This window comes from Bubalus kerabau, chromosome 22 (assembly GCF_029407905.1).
Source record: "Bubalus kerabau isolate K-KA32 ecotype Philippines breed swamp buffalo chromosome 22, PCC_UOA_SB_1v2, whole genome shotgun sequence".
Lineage (NCBI taxonomy): Eukaryota > Metazoa > Chordata > Mammalia > Artiodactyla > Bovidae > Bubalus > Bubalus kerabau.
The window spans coordinates 49,441,055-49,462,699 of record NC_073645.1 but is presented as its reverse complement, the minus strand read 5'-3'; the positions used below and the strand labels follow the sequence as shown (position 1 = coordinate 49,462,699).

General features: G+C 48.4%; 1 protein-coding gene across 1 annotated transcript; it reads right to left on the bottom strand.

Moving 5' to 3' along the window:
* Positions 1-18,444: 18,444 nt before the first annotated feature.
* FOXI2 (forkhead box I2) lies at positions 18,445-20,071 on the bottom strand. Its single transcript, XM_055560022.1, has 2 exons — positions 19,576-20,071; positions 18,445-18,887 (listed from the first exon to the last, which is right to left on the bottom strand). Exons 1-2 carry the CDS (start codon positions 20,069-20,071, stop codon positions 18,445-18,447), a joined length of 939 nt encoding a protein of 312 aa, XP_055415997.1.
* Positions 20,072-21,645: the final 1,574 nt, after the last annotated feature.

Sequence of the window (21,645 nt, the reverse complement as noted above, 5' to 3'; positions counted from 1 at the left end):
AGGCTCCCCCGTCCCTGGGATTCTCCAGGCAAGAACACTGGAGTGGGTTGCTGTTTCCTTCTCCAATGCATGAAAGTGAAAAGTGAAAGGGAAGTTGCTCAGTCGTGTCTGACTCTTCATGACCCCATGGACTGCAGCCTACCAGGCTCCTCCATCCATGCGGTTTTCCAGGCAAGAGTACTGGAGTGGGGTGCCATTACCTTCTCCATGCCATACATATATGTATCCATGAGAAGGCAATGGCACCCCACTCCAGTACTCTTGCCTGGAAAATCCCATGGACAGAGGAGCCTGGTGGGCTGCAGTCCATGGGGTTGCTAAGAGTGAGACACAACTGAGTGACTTCCCTTTCACTTTTCACTTTCATGCATTGGAGAAGGAAACGGCAACCCACTCCAGTGTTCTTGCCTGGAGAATCCCAGGGACGGGGGAGCCTGGTGGGCTGCCGTCTATGGGGTCGCACAGAGTCGGACACGACTGAAGCGACTTAGCAGCAGCAGCATTCTCCCCCAAACTCCCCTCCCATCCTGGTTGCCACATGACATTGAGCAGAGTGCTCTGTGCTCTACAGTGGGTCCTTGTTGGTTATCCATTTAAAATACAGCAGTATGTACATGTCCACCCCCAACTCTCTAACTCTCCCTCCCCCCTCTTTTCTCCCCTGGTAATTATAAATTCATGAAAGAGAGACATTCTGACACAGCGTTTTGGAGGCTTGTCTGATGGAGGAAAGTTGGGTTAGAGGAAGGAGAGAAGCAAGCGTCAACTTGACACGCCCCCCGCCCCCCACTCCCGCTCGTGTCCTGACGGTAGCATGACATTGCCATCGGACTGGGCGCCCAGGCGTCGGCACCACTGCTGAGACAAGCAACAAGCCTGGTTTGCAGCCAGTATAGCCAAATGGAGCTACCTTAAGTATTTCATATAAAATTCATTTTAAAGAGGTTTTCCTAGTTATATTTTCCTAGTTTATTTCCAATGTTTATCAACTTATCTGTAAGTCTAAGTGGAAAATAATATTCAGAGAAATGACATCAGAAGAAATAGTCTTAAAAGCTATTTTATTGCGTTTTATCCCTTCTGACTTCAAGAGAACAATAAAACTTGATCATGTATGTAATCCATGCAGATTTTTCACTATAAACTTATAGAATCTGTAAGTTCACTATCTTGATTATTGCCAGTTAAATATCTGAAGTCAATAGGGAGGATTTAGGAAAGAATTTTGCCTATCAGATATCACCTTCAGAAGCTGTGCTGCACCATCAGCTCTGAATTACTTCTGCTGATATTCAATGCTTAAGCTTGACTAAATCTGGGTCATGGTAATGCCCCCTACGGCCCAAGTGGTGAGATGTCTCACTTGCAAAAAAGAGACAGAGCAAGATTTACCCAGTGTCTGACTGCTGGCTCATCATTCATAAAGAATCTGAGTGTCAGAGTTGGGACAGAGTAAACACACCCGTGAAAATTGCCTAGACCAGTTGAAACTGGAGTAAAATAGAAATATGAATAATAGCGGTTGGAGACCCTCTTCACCTGAAAGATTATCATGTTGCTGGGAACAGTCTTCTTCAGTGGAAGCACCTAGTTCTGGGCCTGGAATGAACAGATGCTCAATATTGAGGGAAGTCAGAAGAAGCAGAGCAGATTCAGTGATGATTAAGTGAAAACAATTGAACTGAGCTTCACTAAAAAAAAAAAAAAAAAAAAATTCTAGCTCCATTAAGCCCTTTCTGTGGGAAGGTCTGAGAGGTTAATCTGGATTCATCTCCCAGCATCAGTTCCCTTGGACTTGATTTCTAGTTCTTTTTCGTATCAGGTCTGTGACCAGAGCCATCTCATGTTTTACTGCCTCAATCCCCTACTCAAGGGATGGAACCCAGGAATATGGGCCACATGTTCACCCCCACATTCCTCCCACATCTAACTGCTGTTTCAAGACTCTCAAGCCGTAGCTCACCTAGTTGCTGCCACCAGGGGTGCCTGCCCCTCAGCTTGCGTCGTGAATCTCCACTTAACCTTCTAGGGCTCACGATGTGAAGTGAAAGTTGCTCAGTTGTGTCCGACTCTTTGCGACCCCATGGCCTATACACTCCATGGAATTCTCCAGGCCTAGAATACTGGAGTGGGTAGCCTTTCCCTTCTCCAGGGGATCTTCCCAACCCAGACATTGAACCCAGCACTGAGGTTGCCCACATTGCAGGTGGATTCTTTACCAGCTGAGCCACCAGGGAAGCCCAAGAATACTGGAGTGGGTAGCCTATCCCTTCTCCAGCAGATCTTCCTGATCCAGGGAATCAAACCAGGGTCTCCTGCATTGCAGGCAGATTCTTTACCAACTGAGCTATCAGGGAAGGGCTCACCATGAGGCTCCCTCATAAAGAGGTCTTTGCTGGGCCACATGTTGCCATGGAGATGACAACAGCCCCCTTTCCCGGTTTTATTGACCCTCTTGATTTAGTTACTCCCTTTTTTGATGCTCCTTCAGGCTGTTTTCGTAGAGTCCCAAATATATATCAAGCACTCAGTCAAGGATTTTTTTTAGTTTTTTTAATTTATTTATTGTTAATTGAAGGCTAATTGTTTTATGGCATTGCGTTGGTTTCTACCAAACATCAGCATGAATCAGCCTCAGATTTACCCATGTCCCCTCCCTCTTGGAGAAAGAAATGGCAACCCACTCCAATGCTCTTGCCTAGAAAATTCCATGGATGGTAGGAGCCTGGTGGGCTACAGTCCATGGGATTGCAAAGAGTCGGACACAACTGAGCAATTTCACTTCACCTCACTTCACTTCCTCCCTCTTGAACCTCCCCCCCACCTTCCTCCCCACCCTACCCCTCTAGGTTGCTACAGAGCCCCAGCTTGAGTTCCCTGAGTTATACAGCAAATTCCCATTGGTTTTCCATTGAAGGGGACGACAGAGGATGAGATGGCTGGATGGCATCACCGACTGGATGGACGTGAGTTTGAGTGAAATCCGGGAGTTGGTGATAGACAGGGAGGCCTGGCGTGCTGCAATTCATGGGGTCTCAAAGAGTCAGACATGACTGAGCAACTGAACTGAACTGAACTGAATGTATGTTTCCATGTTACCCTCTCCATACATCCCTCCCTCTCCTTCCTCCTCCCCTGCCAGCCATGTCCATAAGAGTGTTCTCTATGTCTGAAGCACTCAGTCAAGGCTTGCTAAGAAAATGATTACATAGATTTGTTCATAATTTTATCCAAGTCCCTCCAATATAGCATCAGTTCAGTCCCCAAGTAATTAACCTGCCTGGTATCCACCCGCTGCCACCCGCCTCAACTATTTAAAATATAGCTTGACTCCAGCTTAATTAACCAGAAGCTGCTGTCTATTGTTTTATGAGGCGAGTCTGACTAGATTTTAAAACACATTAATGGAGAGTTCATTTATCTCTTCTCTTTCTCAGTGAACACACAGCAGTCCTTCATGTTGGGTCTCCTACATTTATGTCTGATAATGTCCCCAAGAAATTAAAAACATGCAAAATGAGACAAACAAATGTTTAAAGATGCATGGGATCTTGCTTATTTTTCCCAAGTTGTGATATTGCTTAATGCAAAGTTTAACTGTTTTATCAGTGTCTTTCTCCGAGGCTGTGATAATAAGTGTCCAGTGGGCGAAGGCAAACCTGGAAATCAGCCAGGTGACCTTCAGGCGGGTAAGAAGATGAAGTCAGTGGTAAGTGCAGATCCTTCCATTTTATAATAGCAAGCGTGGTTTCTGTGTGATAAAATGCCATTTTCAATTAAAAATTTCAATTTTCACATTGGGGCTTAGTGGGAAAGCTAATGTTTTTTGCTTGCGGTATACTGTCAGCTCCTCAGATAGCAAGAGGTAAATGGTGGATGCGTGTTCTCAAAAAAAAGTGATTTTTTTTTTTTTTTTTTTTAGCGGAAGAGAAAAATAGGACAAATCTTGCCTTAGGGTGTGCTGTGGTCTGAATGTCCGTGTCTCCCCCGTTATTCATACGCTGAAATCCTAATGTCCAAAGCAGTTGTAATAGAGACGGGGCCTTTGGGAGGGGCTTAGGTCACAGGGTAGAATCCTCAGTGAATGGGGTCAGCGCTCTTAGAGGAGACCCCACAGAGCCCTCTTGCTCACTCCTGTGTGGGGGGTTAAAGAGAAAGACAGCCATCTATCAGGAAACAGGCCCTCCCCAGATACCAAATCTACTGGCACCGTGTTCTTGGACTGCAGGCTTCCAGAATGGTGAGAAAGAAATTTCTGTTGTCTGCAAGTCACCTTGTGTGTGGTATTTTGGGATAGCAGCTGAAAGGGACTGAGACAGGGTGTCAGGTATCACAGAAAGTGTGCGTGGGGGGGAGGGGGCGGGGAGACATGGCTAGGGAGCTGATCCATCCCGTCTGGGAACTGAGGTAAGACCTTTAAGGATTATTAGGGATGCGGTGGAAGTTGATGAAAGAGAACAGACACTCAGCAGAGGGGCTGGCCCTGGTGGGGGTGGTGGGAGGAGTTACTGAGGATGGGGACCAAAGCGATGCAGGGTCAGGCAGTAAAGGGCCTTGTGACAAGGTTCAACTGATAAGGAATTTGGGCTTTATCTGACGCTCATGGTATTTTAAGGATAGTGGTCAAAAGACTGGAGGCCACTGAAGTCAGGACACCATTGGACACCCCAGTCAGAGATGGTAGAAACCTAAGCCAACCTTGGGGCAGTAAGGATGGAGAGAAAGCCTGCGAGTTAAGAGTTCTCTAAGAATTAGGCTTGTTCCTGTGGCTGATTCATGCTGATGTTTGGTAGAAACCAATGCAATTATCCTTCACTTAAAAATAAATAAATATATACAATCCAGCTGGAAATAAAATAAAAAGCAGAAAGAAAAGAGTGGATACGTGTATGTATGACTGATTCACTTTCCTGTACATCTGAAACTAAAATAATATTGTAAATCAGCTATACTCCAATAAAAATGTTTTAAAGTTAAAAAAAAAATAAAGAATTAGGTTTGTTGACAAAATAGAGGGGAGGAGGAGGGAGTGGTCCAGAGTCTCGGTGGACCGTGGTGAGTACAAGGCTAGCAGTCAGTTTGGTGGAGGGCGCACCCAGGTCCAGGTGGCAACGTGGAATTTGAAAGGCTGATGTGACATCTCCTAGTAGCTGGAGACACAGGTCAGAAGGAAAAGGACAAATTTCCCAGGGACTGTTGTTTCTTGTGTTCACTACCTCACAACCAGGCGCATCATGGGCATCCGATAAACTCTGAAAAAGATAGGATGAGGGCTTCCGATGCCAGCTCTATATGTAAAGAGCTTATAAGTCATCACTCCCCTCCTCACCACAAGAAAAAGTTGAACCCACTGAAGACCAATGACCTTTCTGCAAGCCCTCAGAGAGCTGAGGTCACAGAGCAAACCACCACCCTAGGATTTAGGGAGAAAGGTCTGCTTACCCGGAGTAGAAGCCCCTGGAGCTTCTACTGGGTTGCCATTTCCTTCTCCAGGGGATCTTCCCGACCCAGGGATCGAACCCAGGTCTCCCACATTGCAGGCAGAAGCTTTAACCTCTGAGCCACCAGGGTGGTATAAACCGTTAGACACCCTTAAAGCAGGGATTTGATAAATTGCTTACGGCTGAATGCAGACAATAAGAGTGAAAAGCCTTTGGGAGGTCACAGTTAGAGAGTTCCTCTAGACTTTCCAGGAACCCCTCCACGTTAAAATGACAAGGAGCCAAGACAATCCTTTGAAAGTCAAAAAGAAAAGGACAGTTGCTGAGAAATACACTGAGTATCCTCCCTAGTGAAGCCCTATTTTCCAGGGAAGATGAACACTACCAGAGCCTTGCCTCCCTCGTGCGTGTTTGCTAGTTGCTCACCACCAGGCTCCCCTGTGCATGAAATTCTCCAGGCAAGAATATGGGAGGGGTGGTCATTTCCCTTCTCCAGGGGATCTTTCCGACCCATGGATCAGACCCTGCGTGGCAGGCAGATTCTTTGCCTTGTGAGCCACCAGGGAAGTCCCACAGTGGAAAAGCACTTCCCTGACTCTAGCGCCCTCTGGCATTTGTGCCTAAGAAAAGTGAGATGGGTTAGTAAGCAACACCTGTGAAGGTCACAACACAAGGACACAGACACACTCAGAGACTGAGACGGAAACACAGAGCAACAGAAATGTCTCCCCTCTCTCACACAGTGGATTAGAGCCTAAACAACTGCAAGATGCAGGCTTCTAAGGAAGGGGGCTTCTAAAAACCCAAGGGCAAGGGGAGACAAAAACAGAGAAATGTGAAGCTTCAGCACCTCCACCAAATATTAAATGCAGCCCAGCCTCTAGCCAGATTTACCCATACAACCTCACCACAAAGGCCAATTTACCCCATCTATCATGTTTGGCTTTCAGCGAAAAACAACCAGGCTTGCTAAAAGGCAAGAAGAAGCATAGTCTGAGGAGACAAAGCAAACATCAGAACAAGTCTCAAATAAGACATAGATGTTGGGATTATCAGATGGGTGATTTAAAATAATTATAATTAATATCATTATATGAAAGACTTTAATGAAAAATATAGACAACACGCAAAAACACATGGACAATGGAAGCAAAGAGATGCAACCTAAGAAAAAATTCAAAGGAAGTGCTGGAAATCAAAGATATGAAGAATGTCTTTGATTGGCTTATCAGTAGACTGGCCAAGGAAAGACTCTGTCATCCTCTGAAAAATGTTGGCAAATTTTTTTCTGCAAAATGCAGATGGTAGGCATTTTAAGCTTAGAGGACCAAGGGGCAAAATCAAGGACATTTTGTGATACTTACACAAGAGAGAAAAGAGATTTCCATAAAACTTTATTGATGACATTCAACTTCTAGTACCCAATTACAATAGAACAAAACTGAGGATGAAAGCTAATAGTCTTAAATAAGTTTATTTTTTCTGGACATATTCTGGGCACATTTATGCAGTTGCTGCTCTCAAACCTGATTTAATGAACTCATCATGAGTAAAAGCAGCTTTTCTTGCCCAGAAACTTGCTTCAATCGCAGCTTCATTTTCATTTTTTGAATTTTTGTGAAGAAATTCTGCTGTGGTGAGATGGGATACACTTTCTAATTTTTCTGACCATCACCGTGCTGAATGAGGAAATGCTTAATCTGGTAATGCTGATGTAGAGCGTGTCCTTCCACATGTGTCTGGAGTCATTGCATGATAAACCTGGTGCCTGACCATAGCAACATAATCCCCCTTCTCTTGTGTCTTAAAATTGCAACACATGATGTCCACTTTTCACTCCTTTTCCTGTCTTTATATGGGCTTCCCTGATGGCTCGGGGATAAAGAATCCACCTGCAGTGCAGGAGCAACCAGAGACACAGGTTTGATTCCTGGGTTGGGAAGATGCCCTGGAGTAGGAAATGGCAAGCCACTCCAGTATTCTCACCTGAGAAATCCCATGGACTGAGGAGCCTGGCAGGTTATAGTCCACGGCATCCCAAGAGTCAGACATGACTGAGCTCACGTGCGGCCATTTTGATATAATGGGTATGCACTAGTATCAGGCTTCCCTGATAGCTCAGTTAGTAAATAATCAGCCTGCAATGCAGGAGACCCTGGTTCGATCCCTGGGTTGGGAAGATCCCCTGGAGAAGGGATAGGCTACCCACTCCAGTATTCTTGGGCTTCCCTGGTGGCTCAGCTGGTAAAGAATCCGCCTGCAATGTGGGAGACCTGGGTTTGATCCCTGGGTTGGGAAGATCCCCTGTAGAAGGGGACGGCTTCCCACTAAAGTGTTCTGGCCTGGAGAATTCAGAATACAGTCCATGGGTTGCAAAGAGTCAGACATGACTGAGAGAATTTCACTTTCACTGGTAGTAAAAAAAAGTCTTGGGACATTAACATGCATGATCCTTAAGATGCAGGCTACAGCTATTGATTCCTTATCTGCTGCTGGGATCTGCAGGGTGGGACTGGGAGAGGCACCGGGGTCTTAGGAGCAGCTCTGGTCTGATTCAAGACCAGTGCAGCCATGGACAGGCATGACCAAATGGGCAGGCTGTGTTCAGGAACTTTGTATTTACTGGTGCCAAAAAAAAGTAATTTCATGTAATTTTCACGTCATGAAATATTTTTCTCTTATGTTCTTTGTAAGTCATTATACAATGTAAAATAACTTATAGTTCATGGGCCATACAGAAGCAGCTGGTGGGCCAAATCCAGTCATTTGGAATTTCCTGGCTATAATTTTCTGTTTCTTCGTTCCTGTTTGAAACTTATACATTGTATTTCTACTCATTCAGTGACGTCCCTTAGTTTTAAAAATTATGCTACTAAAATTCTTTTCTATAATAAAGAACAGTCATGTTTCTAGTTTTTTAATCATGCCTAAAGAATTATGTTGTTTTATACAATGAAGTCCAAAGATAGTAATGTTTCCTTCCTGTGCCTGAGCTTTCTTGGAAATGGGACACAATGGATCAACATCTCTGGAACTGAATTTGAGGACAGAGAATGTGGCTTTTCTCTGCCACTCCCTTCCATGCTCTTTGTTACAAGAAAGGCAGTGTGGATGGTGGGAAAACCAGTGAGTTTTGGAGTCCGGGTAGTTTAGCTTTAAACCTCGGTCTCCAGCACTCTGGCTCCCTTGGGTGAGTCACTTGACCTCTCTAAGCCTAGCTTTCACATTTGTAAAGCTGAGTTAATATCACCTTCCTTGTTTATCGGCTTTTAGTAAAAGCCATGTCTTTAAAGCCCTTGCTGGCAGTGGGCACTCAGTACCAGGGCACCATCCCTCATGACCCAGGCCTGCCCGGTGCATCTCAGAGGATTTCATTTCCACAGCAGGGTTCTGTGTTCCTACATTCAAAACCCCAGCTCTGCAGCTTTGCTCTCTCTTGAAGCTGGCACCTATTTTGGACGTATGAATGAAGCCTCTAAACTGAACATCTTGACTTCACAACGTCCACAGCACCCTGTCTCGATTTATCAAAGCCTTCTCCAGTGGATGGTGCACAGGGCAGGCTGCTCAGCACCAGCTCTTGTCACTCTACACCCAGTTATGCTGAAAGTCTTTTTTTTTTTTTATTTTAAAGTGTAGATGCCCCAAAGGGAGCCATGGGTTTGCTGTATGAAAGAGCCCAGGTGAAATCTGAGCCAGAGTAGGGTCCCTCCTGAGATGTCAGAAGAATTCAAAAGCATCCATCTTACTAGATACTGGAAAATGTGTGACTTTTTCCTGTTCTAAATCTCATTTTAATTTTGTGCCTGCAATGCATAAATATGATATGTGTACTAAGAGACTGACACATTCAAGGCCTGAAAATGAAGAAACATTCCTGCCAGGAATGAAAAAAATTCTTGCTAATGAAGAAATATTATTACTGTAGATTCTTTTTTTTTTGTTAATTACTGTAGATTCTTACAAGTCTTACATTTCTTTACACATTGTTCACATATTATATATCCTAGCCAGGACATTGTAGAAAAACTTAAAGCAATTGAATGAAAAAAAAAAAGTTAAGGATAGTGTATTTCTTAAAATTTGCATTACAAATGATTCTTTAAAAGTTTTCTTCTTTCCTTCCCTTATAATTTATTTCTTACATTGTATTGTTTAAGTAACATACCAAATTGTTTTTAATTTCACTCAATTAAAATGCATGATAAAAAATGTACAATGTGATTTATTCTTCTTGACAAAAATTTTAAAACAGTAAGTCAAACAAACCAAAGTAAGTAAAACAGCAAGGCCATTCTGTTGCACTCAGGATTCCAAAAAGAGCAGAAAGAATTAAGCTCCAGCTTTTCAAGAATCCTGAAACAGAAACCATTCATTAAAGTATTAATTCTGTTGCCTTGAGAAGTCTAGCTTCCCCTAAACCGACCTGCCCTTAGGCTGCAAGGACTGAAGTGTTCCCAGCCCAGCAGAGCGAGGTCCAGTCAAAGGGCATCCTTTGGTTCAGGTGGAGAAGTTAATGTTCGCCTTAGGCAGAGGCAAACCACCCATGCATGCAGAGGTGAGGGCTGGCTGCAGCTGAGGAATTGCTGGGACAGATCGGGGCCCTGGGAGCCAGGCAGACACCTGAACACTTCTAGAAGATGCAGTCGAAATTATGAGTCATACACAAACTCAGAAATGGTATGGGCCTAACAGAAGCAGAAGATATTAAAAAGAGATGGTAAGAATACACAGAACAGAAAAAATCTTCAAGATCCAGATAATCACAATGGTGTGATCACTCACCTAGAGTCAGACATCCTGGAATGTGAAGTCAAGTGGGCCTTAGGAAGCATTACTACGAACAAAGCTAGTGGAGGTGATGGAATTCCAGTTGAGCTATTTCAAATTCTGAAAGATGATGCTGTGAAAGTGCTGCATTCAATATGGCAGCAAATTTGGAAAATTCAGCAGTGGCCACAGGACTGGAAAGGGTCAGTTTTCATTCCAATCCCAAAGAAAGGCAATGCCAAAGAATGCTCAAACTACTGCACGACTGCACTCATCTCACACACTAGTAAAGTAATGCTCAAAATTCTCCAAGCCAGGCTTCAACAGTACCTGACCCGTGAACTTCCAGATACTCAAGCTGGATTTAGAAAAGGTAGAGGAACCAGAGATCAAATTGCCAACATCTGTTGGATCATCAAAAAAGCAAGAGAGTTCCAGAAAAACATCTACTTCTGCTTTATTGACTATGCCAAAGCCTTTGACCATGTGGATCACAACAAACTGGAAAATCCCAAAAGAGATGGGAATACCAGACCACCTGACCTGCCTCTTGAGAAACCTGTATGCCGGTCAAGAAGCAACAGTTAGAACTGGACATGGAACAACAGACTGGTTCCAAATAGGGAAAGGAGTACATCAAAGTTGTATATTGTCACCCTGCTTATTTAACTTATATGCAAAGTACATAATAAGAAACACTGGACTGGATGAAGCACAAGCTGGAATCAGGATTGCCGGGAGAAATATCAATAACCTCAGATATGCAGATGACACCACCCTTATGGCAGAAAGTGAAGAGGAACTAAAGAGCTTCTTGAGGAAAGTGAAACAGGAGAGCAAAAAAAGTTGGCTTAAAACTCAACATTCAGAAAACTATACTTAGTTTTTAGAAAAATATACTTAGTATAAACATAGTATCTGGTCCCATGACTTTATGGCAAATAGATGGGGAAACAAGGGAAACAGGAACCGACTTCATTTTTTTGGGCTCTAAAATCATTGCAGATGGTGTCTGCAGCTATGAAATTAAAAGACGCTTGATCCTTGGAAGAAAAGTGATGACCAACCTAGACAGCATATTAAAAAGCAGAAACATTACTTTGCCAACAAAGGTCCATCTGGTAAAAGCTATGGTTTTTCCAGTAGTCATGTATGGATGTGAGAGTTGGACTATAAAGAAAGCTGAGCACCGAAGAACTGATGCTTTTGAACTGTGGTGTTGGAGAAGACTCTTGAGAGTCCCTTCAACTGCAAGGAGATCTAACCAGTCCATCCTAAAGGAAATCAGTCCTGAATATTCATTGGAAAGACTGATGTTGAAGCTGAAATTCCAATACTTTGGCTACCTGATGCGAAGAACTGACTCATTTGAAAAGACCCTGATGCTGGGAAAGATTGAAGGTGGGAGAAGGGGATTACAGAGGATGAGATGGTTGGGTGGTGTCACCGACTCAATGAACATGAGTTTGAGTAGCCTCAGGGAGTTGGTAATGGACAGGGAGGCCTGGCATGCTATAGTCCATGGGGTCACAAAGAGTAGGACATGACAGAGTGACTGAACTGAACTGAACACACACTCTTTGCCTCTCTCCATCTTTAAGTCTCATTAAGCCCAGGCCCTGTGTAAGGAACACAGAGCGTGAACCCATTTGTGTCTTTAAATTCTTCCTGCCTTCTTGGAATCTCAGCCTTGTTCTAATAATGGGATTAAAGTCTGGGAAGAGCAGAGGTGGTAGGAAAAGGTAGCCTGGAAAAGGCCCAGGCATCTTTGGCAAATAAGAACTTGTGTGGCCTTGGAGGTGTCAGCCTGGATTCTCTAGGACATTGTATTATTACAATTGCTCTCATGTTCAAAGGGAGAAATTAATCAGCCATTATTGGCCTCAGCATCTCCCATCACATCGCTGGCTTTTCCTACCTGCAGCTCCACACCCCTTGGTGCGCAGCCTGTCTGCACAGGGCACTGTGCACAACAGTGGTCTCCAGGGCTGTGTCTCCTCCTGTTTTGTATCTGCAGGGTCCAGCTGAAGGTCTGGCTCTATGTAAGGAGGAATCAGGCCTGTTACAGGAGACTAGAGGACCCACGAAGGGAAGGAGAGCGTGCGGAAAGCTTAGGGTACAACTGCCAACTCACGTACTTATTCATTCATTCAACTGCTACCCCAGGTGTTAGATTAAATAGAGCATGTGACTCCTGCCCACATAGACCCAAGAGGACCTAGGCAAGACCAGGGCCTCTGGAGGTATGATACAGTCCATCCAAGGGCCACAGGTGCAGAGCAGAGAGACACTTAACTTTGATGCAAGGGAAGGATCCCTGAAAAGTGAGATATCTCTCAGACCTGAAGGACAGAGTGGGAGGGGAGAGAGTGAGGGCAAGTGGTAGGCAGGTTCTTGCTGCCACAACTCGATGTAGCTGTGGCCTCTGGGAAACAACCACTTAATCTTCCTGAGCCTCAGTTTCTGCATCAGTGAAATGGGGATAATACTTGCCTCCTTGGGAAGTTGTGAGGGCTTAATGAGATGATGTCCAATAAGCAGGTAACAGAGTCCTTGTCACCTTGATATTCAGCATTGGATGGATGCATGGGTGATTCTTGGGAGTAGAGAAAGACTCCAAGACTCATCAATTCAATTGGCTCCATATTAAAGAACAGATATAACTCTGATTTTTGTAATGAAAATCTAATTTAATATTCTATTCATTTACCCTCCACAAACTGAATGAGATCATTTCACGTTCTTTGTGTTCAGTCCCTGATGAGCTTACCAGAGAGAGCAGTCAGCTTACGGCAGGTGCCAGGAAATTAGCCTTGAGGAACGTTCTTTAGCAAATTTCACATTAGATTAAAAGAGAGAGAGAGTTCTCCAAGCTTCAACGAATGGATGTAGAGATGCACCAAAAGAATCCATACCCAAGGGCCTTGGGGAAAAACCAGCTCGGGTCACATGAGTGGCTGTCTCCTGTGACGCTCAGTTGATAGATCTTCTTCTAAGAGCACAGGAGTTATGTTAAAGTTTTTGAATAACCCTATGGAGAAGGGAGCAGACCACACTGGCTCCAGCCCAGGGCAGTGCTCAACTCCTAGCCTAAGTCACAAGTAAGTCAAGAACCCAAGAAGGCAAACCAACACTTCCAAGCTTTCAGGGTATAGGAAACAGCATTGTGGTGATTTGGTATTTACAGATGAGACGGCTTATGGACTTGATCATAAAGCTGTTGTTTTGGAGCCGAATAGCTGCCGTCCAGCCTGTAACTACCCACTCCAGTATTCTTGCCTGGAGAATCCCAGGGACAGAGGAGCCTAGTGGGCTGTTGTCTATGGGGTCGCACAGAGTCGGACACAACTGAAGTGACTTAGCAGCAGCAGCAGCCTGTAACTGCTCCCTGATCTCTGCCTCTCCACCTGGGAGGAGGCCTTGGGAAGGGTGTTCACTGCAGGGCTGAATGCAAAGCCAGACGCATAGCTGACACTCAGAAGATTTACTGAACGCGTCAATTTTCCTAGGACGTGTGGCCAGGCCCCTACTGCATTCTGTGATCGTTGCACGTGATCCTCTCCACCTAAAACCAAACCCAAGTGCAAATGAGATATTCTCACAGTATATCTCATAAAATACTCACAGAAAATACTGTGCCTCTGACTACCACAGGTTGGTGCTGTCAAGGCTTTCCCCTTGAGGATCCTGGCCAAGGCCTGGGTCTATGATTTGCATCATGTGTGTGTGTTTGTGTGTGTGTGTGCACGTAGACATGCTCAGCTATGTACATATGAAGGTGTTTTTCTGAGTATGGACCATAAAAAGTTTGCGTGTCTATCAAGAGTCCTTTTTAGTTCTCATTAGATGAGTTTCTGAAGATCATTTAACCCTTCCCACCCCCCTTTCTTAATTTGTACAATATTGTGTAGGTTTCTGCCATACAGCAACACGAATCATACCCCCTCTGTCTTGAGCCTCCCTCCCTTCCCTGCATCCCACACCTCCACATCATCTCAGAGCACCAGACTGGGCTCCCCATGTTACACAGAAACTTCTCACCAGCTACCCACTTTACACACGGTAGTGTACCTATGTTGATGCTACTCTCCCCATTCGTCTCATCCTCTCCTACCCCCATGGTGCCCACAAGTCCATCCTCTACATCTGCCTCTCTGATCCCTTCCTGCAAACAGGTGCATCAGTACCATTTTTCTTTTTCTTTTTTTTTTTTAAGGTATGTGCATTGTTGTTTTATTTTTTATTTTTTTCTATTTTATTTTTTCTTGATTTCATATATATACATTAACACACTGTATGTGTTTTTCTCTTTCTGACTTCACTCTGTATAGGGTTCTCTGGATAGCTTAAGTGGTAAAGAACCTGCCTGCAATGTGGGAAACCTGGGTTCGATCCCTGGGTCAGAACGATCCCTGGCAGAAGGCAGGAATGGCAACCCACTCCAGTATTCTTGACTGGAGAATCCCATGGACAGAGGAGCCTGGCGGGCTACAGTCCATGGAGTTGCAAAGAGTCGGACATGACTAAATGAATAATACTTTAACTTTTCTTTCACTCTGTATACCAGGCTCTGGGTTCATCCACCTCACTAGAACCGATTCAAATTCATTCTTTTTGTGGCTGAGTAATATCTCATTGCATATATGTACTACATCTTCTTTATCCACTCATCTGTCTATGGACATCTAGGTTGCCTCCATATTCTGGCTGTTGTAAAGAGTGCTGCAATGAACATTGGGGGTACACGTGTCTTTTTCAATTATGGTTTTCTCAGGGTATAAACCCAGTAGTGGGGTTGCTGGGTCATATGGTAGATTTATTCCTAGTTTTTTATAGGAATCTCCATGTTGTTCTCCATAATGGCTGTATAAGTTTACATTCTCACACCAGTCAGAATGGCCGTCATCAAAAAATCTTCACTTAATCCTTTGACTCAGCTTTTCTATTGACAGAATTACAATGAACTTCCGACTCTTATTTCAGTGAAGTCACAATAATTACTATAAGGTTATTTCATTGAATGAAACAAAGTCACTTGATTACACTGGATGTACTTAGGAAATTAAAGATTAGAAGTTGAAGATGAATATGCCAAGGCAGCATCACCAAAGTGCAAAATTGTATTCATCATAGATGGACACCCTCAATATTTAATCCATATGGGAATTCCTATCTTGAAATCCAGTGCTCACTTTTTAAATTTTAGTTAGTACATTAAAAAAATACTTTTAACAAATATTTGAGTCTTCATCACAAATGGTTCTTTTCTGCCTGAGGACTTCTTGCCACCCCATTGACAATTTCCATAGGAGGTAATATCACAATTTACATTATTATTATGCTCTTTGGTTTTCAACCCCCTGAAGATTTCCACTATGGTTTGGCAAAATGAAAAGAATTCCTAAGAACCCAGTATCTTCCCCCTCTGAAGTTGGAAACATGCCATTTCTTTATTTGAAACTATTCAATGCCACAGAAATGCTGATTCAGATGAAGAACTGAGTGTCTCAATGACACTTATCCTGTGCCTAGACGATCATACTAAGGCACTCTTTTTTGTAAAGGTTTGTAGTTAGTTTTAAAACAACTTGAAATTTTCCTCAAGAGAAAAGCCATAGCTTACAGCACCTACCCTCAATATGCAAAAGCACAGTATTTTACTACTTCAAAGACCAAAGAGACAAACAGGTGTAGATGGGGTCTGGGCACAAACACAGGACTCAAAGGCCCGGGGAGAGGATTCTCCTGGCACAGTCCCTCCATCTATCTGCCCAACAGCAGCTGGTCCTTCGGCTGCCCACATGCAGCTTGCTCAGGAACTAAGGTCAAATTCATGAGACCTGGCCCAAAGAAGATATTTAGTTATAAACCGATGACAAGCTGCTTTGCTTTTCTTATTTTGATTTCAGCTGTTTCTTTCCTCTGAGAAAATCTATCTTTGGGATCATGTAAAGTGGGATCATTTGGGATCATTCCGAAGTTGACTGCCCCAGGGCCCAGGAACTGCATTTTGGCTGCCCCTCACCCCCACGCAGACCCCCTTCATTGTGAAAATACATCGAGACAAATAAACTGTCATGGAAATGAGACGGTTTCTGATTCCCAAATACCTTGCATTGTTAGAAGTAAACTATGCATTTCTCAGAAGAGTCATCTCTTTGGTTATAACATTACCAATTAATGGTATAAAGCAGGAATGGAAGAACCATTTTTCAACATCAAAAATTGATTTTTAGTCAAACAAACTAAAAGTTGAAAGATCTTTGTGAAGCCCTTTTCCCTCCACTTTAACAGAAAAATCACTGTTGGAAGAACAAAAATGGCAGCTTCATACCAGTTTCGAACAGCCATGCAGCTTTGATGTGTAATGTTTATATATACATTTATCAGCCAATTTTCTGAAAGCTCCATTAATTGTAAAAGTGTGCATTGTACTTTCTCAGTGTTGTTAAGCTTCTTTTTAAAAATTCCTTTACTCCAAGTTTCCTGCAAATGCAGAATCTAGACTGAAATGCTGAAAACAGTGGAGAATCCCTCAAATGTACAGAACAGCAGGTACATTCAAGTTACAGTCTGTTGGTGTTTATTTTTAGCATTTTTGTTAATTAAATAGGCCTGAGAGAAGACAATTCTTTCCTTTAGTAATGCAAGGATTTTCCTTTTCCTTGCTGGTTTTCTTAAATTGTATTACCTTGGGGGGAGCACTTAGGGTTGACTGTCAGTTTGGCAACAAAGTATCACGCAACAGAGCTCCGATGCAGCTCTCCTTCGGGAGCCTGGGCAGAGATGAGATGAGAAGCAGCCACTCTATGCTTCCAGAGAGGCTCAAAGGAACACCACCGGGGGCTCCAAACTCACTCCAACACTTGGCTTGTTGTTCTATTCATACCCAAGCTCCTTCCCTTCCTCTCTGGATCTTTCCTCTCTCCCCCACCCGCCCCCCCACCCCGCTGCCTCCCTCACACACACACACACACACACACACACACACACACACACACATCAGGATCACAACTGGCTCAGCCTTAAGAAACCGACAACCCGTTGGCATCCTTTCCAGCGGCAGCGGCTGCGCTGGGCCCCGAGGTCAGTCTTTGGAAAACTGCAGCTCCCTGGAGGCAGCAGCGCTGCTCGGGCTCACCAAATCCTCTGCCCTCCCCCAAGTTCATGGGGTCCTCTCCCTGCTCGGCCTCCCTGGGAAGACACCTCTCCTGCGCCCCCAGCGCACAGAGGGTGGGTGTGCCCTGCCAAGAGCCCTCTGCTCCAGGATAAACCAAATGACCCCGGGGCCCGGGCGACAGAAACTCAGGGAGCTACCGAGGCAAACATGTCTCCTCCCAAAGGCTGCTGGCTCCAGAGATGACCTTCTGAGCAAATACAAATGAGGGGAGAGGCTTACATTTGCACCGAAGGCTCAGGGGTGGGAGAGCTGAGGCCCAAACTGGGGGGTGAGGGGTGGGTGTGGAGAGGAAAACAGGAGTGGCTTCCCCCTTCCCCCATGTGAGCTTGGCTGGGGAGGCGGGAGGCAGGCGGGGAGGTGGGAGGGGGCAAATCCGAACCCAGCCTGCCACTCCAGGCCGCTAGGCACTGCCCTTGGCTGCCCCTGAGGTGATGACCTGGCCCTAGGACCCGGTGAGGGAGGTGGGCGCTGAGTGGCAGGGAAGGAGCTGGGGTTTGCAGGACCAATGCAGCGTCAGCAATCAGGAAGTCCCTTTTACTCGCCTTCAGTTCCAGACCACCCTCGATGGCTGACTGACCGCACATGCCGCTGAGGGTGAGGGGACCCACTCGGCCTCCCGGGGGTGCTCCTGAACCCCGCGGGCTTCCGTGGAGCACCAAGGAAAGGGCCTGTGCGCCGGGTGGGCCAGGCTGGAAAGGTGGAAAAAAATCCCACCCAGACGGGCCCGGGGGTCCCCAGTAGCACCTATCTAAGACTCCAAAGTATCTTTGGGGGTGGGTCAGGCTCCCCTCGGAAAATCTGGGGTGAGCGCCAGCCTGTCGCCCCTTTCAGGTGGAACCCTCTGGGAGCATGGGTTCCAGGGCCAGGCCAACTGGAAGGACAGGGGGAGCGCCCACTCGCCCCACCTGGATGGTCACTGGGTGAGGGGTGCACGGCAGCGGGGACCCTGGGCCCTGCACCCCAGCCCTGCCCTGACCCCTTCCGGGGGCGCTCGTGGGGCCTTGAGCTCAGCGCCTGTGGACCCCGCGCTCGGGAACACTCCCCGGCCTCCCATCAAACTTCGGTCCCTTCCTGGGTGTAGACGAAGTGACTGACGCGGAAGCCGGTGGCCGCCGTCTGCTGGCCAGCGGCGAAGCCGGGCGCGGGGCGGGGGACCTGGGGGCTGTGAGTGGCGATCGTCGTGGGTCTCCCGAAGGAAAAGTCTCCCGCCAGGCCCCCGGGAAAGGGGTTGAAGCCTCCAGCCAGGGCGCCCACGGCCGAGGCCAAACTGGAGAAGCAGGCTGCGGCCTCGGGCGCGGGCGGGGACGCCGAGGCCCGCAGGTCCGGGGAGGCGGCGCCCAGGGGCTCCAGCTCTGGCGCCCTGGCTCCGGCCTGGCTCCGGGGACCCGAGGGTGCGACTGCGCTCGCCTCCCCCCTCCGCTTCCTCTTCCTTCGGAAGTTCCCGTTGTCAAACATCTTCTCGCAGTTTGGATCCAGGGTCCAGTAATTGCCTTTACCTGCGGAAGAAGAAAGGGACCGGCTCAGAAAAAACGGGGTCTGGCCGAGGTGATGGGAGAGAAGGTGAGAAATGGAGGTCAGCTCCAGAAGGATTCCCACCGGCCCCTCCATGAACCCTTACCCCCAGCCCAAACCTTGAGGGGACGCTGTGTACCGGATCGGGCGCCCACAGCGAAGGACGATGCCCGGGAAATACAGAGCCTCGCAGAGGGCAAGGCCAGAGAGACGGCCTATTAAATGAAGAAAGGAACCCGCTCTCCTCCGGCCATCGCTTCGCCCGTGGGGCGGAGCACACCTCGCCAGGCCTCTCTGCAGCCTCCCAAAGCGGCATCGCCTTTGTCTTAACCTTCGTGAGGGGAGCCGCCGTCTTCCCCACTTTAAGCAGAGGACATGCGCACCCAAGAGAGGCAATTCCGAAGGTCGCCCCGGCAGGCTAGCTCTCCCGGGCTTCTTCCTTCTGGAGAGCGCGCCGAGAATTAGAGACTCAGTTGCCTTGGATGTGAAGTCAGGGCTGCGGGGGTCTGCTGGCTTCCTGGAGCCCGTGGGCGGCCCAGGCCGTGTCTCCTCCCCACCCTCCTCCCGCCTCGGCTCCCCTAGCTGGGAAGTCTGGACGGTCCAGGGCCGCCGGGTCCCTCGAGTGCCCGCAGCCTGGAGTCCTGGACTCGCGAGGGGGCGCGCCTCTGTTACCTGGGTCGTCCTCGTCGCGGGGTACCTTCTTGAAGCAGTCGTTGAGGGACAGGTTGTGGCGGATGGAGTTCTGCCAGCCCGCCTTGCTGCGCTTGTAGAAGGGGAAGTTGCCGGCCACGTACTGGTAGATCTGGCTGAGCGTCAGCTTGCGCCGCGGCGCGCTCTGGATGGCCATGGCGATGAGCGCCGAGTACGAGTAGGGCGGCCGCACCAGCCTCAGCAGCTCCTGCTGGCCAGGCAGGCTCAGCCACGCCAGGTCGGCGCCTGCCAGGCCGGCGTGGGGCGCGAGGAGCGGGCCGGGGGCCCCGTAGGGAGCCGCGGGCACTGGGCCCGGCGCGTAGGGCGCGGAGCTGAGAGCGGGCGCGTTCAGCCACAGGCGAGGGCCGGCGCCCGCTGCTCCCAGATCTCCGCGCGCGTATCCGGAGGGGCGCGCGGCCGCCCGGACCTGGCTGTGCGGGGCCGCAGAGGGCCCCGAGCCGTCGCCGTACTCGGCCATGTCCTGCCGCTCCCGGGCCGGGGCGGGTGGCTCGGCGCCCAAGCTCACGGGCGCACCATCCAGTGCGGCCGCCCGCAGCAGCTCCCGGTGTGGCGGCCCGGCCTTGCCCTCCGCCCTTTAAATGCCGTCGGGGGCCAGAACCCCAGGTGAGTGTCGGCGCGTCGAGCCCCCGCCCGCGACAGCTTTGGAGGAGTGCTGTCTGCATCCCCGCCCCGGGGTCAGCTTTCCGCCCCGCCCAGGTCCAGATGCGCTCGGGCCGAGTCGCTCCGGTAATTCCCAGACCCCGTGTCTCCTGCGCCGCCTGACACCGGCACCCCGGGCCCCCGGCGATACCACCCAGTCAGGCCTTTAGGGCCCCGCGGCCCTGGCTGTCCGCACCCTCCAGCAGCCACCGCGTGTCCTCCTTCAGGCCCCAAGGGTGCAGCGTGGGATTCCCTTCCAACGCGGTGCCCCCTTGCTCGCCCGCCAGAGACTCCCTCCCGGCGTCTTGGGGGACACCCGGCAAGGAGCTAAGGCCCGCTGTGTGAGGCAGAGTCGAGGGGTCGAGGCGGCGCGGCGGTGGAGGACGCGAGGGCGGGAGGGCAAGCCTGGCTGGAAGCGGACCGTGGCGCTGGAGTCGTCGGATGTCCCCCCGCGATCTGCTTCGAGGTGGATCAACTCCCTCCCCCCCCCCCCCCCCGCCCCCTAAAGGCTGGAGACGCTGGAAGCTCAGGACACCTAGCTCATCTAGGGAGCCCAAGATGCAGCCCGGCTAGGCTGCGCGGTGGCCTTGGGCACAGGGTGCCGTGGGTGGCAAAACCCTCCGCTGGGTTTCCCAGGACGCAGGGAAAACAGGGACGTCCGGGTGGGGCGCCCGACGCCCTCCCGCGGGCCCTGGGTCCCGGCTTCGCTTCCCCGCGCGGAGGCTGATACGGGGAAGACCAGGAGCCCCTGTACCCCACGTGCCCTCTCTCGGAGGAGCGATGATCAACGTTCAGAGATAATTAGAGGGGCCCCGAAATTCAGCGCCCGCGGTGGTAATACCCATGTTGGAGAAATCAGTCTCCCCTGGGACTTCCCCAATATCTCCGCACTTTTGGAGATGAGGAGGGAGGAGGAGGCGGCCCGCGGGTGGGGTTAGAGGTTAGAGTGAAAAGACGGGAGCTCTGGGGCCACGCTGGAGTTCCCTGTCTCTCTCCTGTGGTCTTAGGCCGCTCAGGTTGTAATTTAGAATTTAATGTAAAACAACCAGTTTGTGGAACTGTTTTACAAGTAGTGGAAGGGAGGGTCCCTCCATTGGCACACGGGATTCTCCTCTAAGAAGTAACAGCCCGTTGGGAAGTGGTTGGTGGGTGAACTACTCGAACTACACCTATTTCTGCCTTTGGAGAGAGTAGAGACCAGAAATCCTGGTCGTTTGGCCAGGGACAGGAAAGCAACAGACCCAACCAGATCATTGAAGTCAGCGCCTCATCCCTCCCTGCGCCCCCTTCTGGAAGATTTCTAATTGCAAAGGCTTAGGAGATGGGAAGACCCTAAGGCCTTTCAGAGCACCACCCCCATCACTGCAGGGATGGTTTACCCCGGGAGGAGGA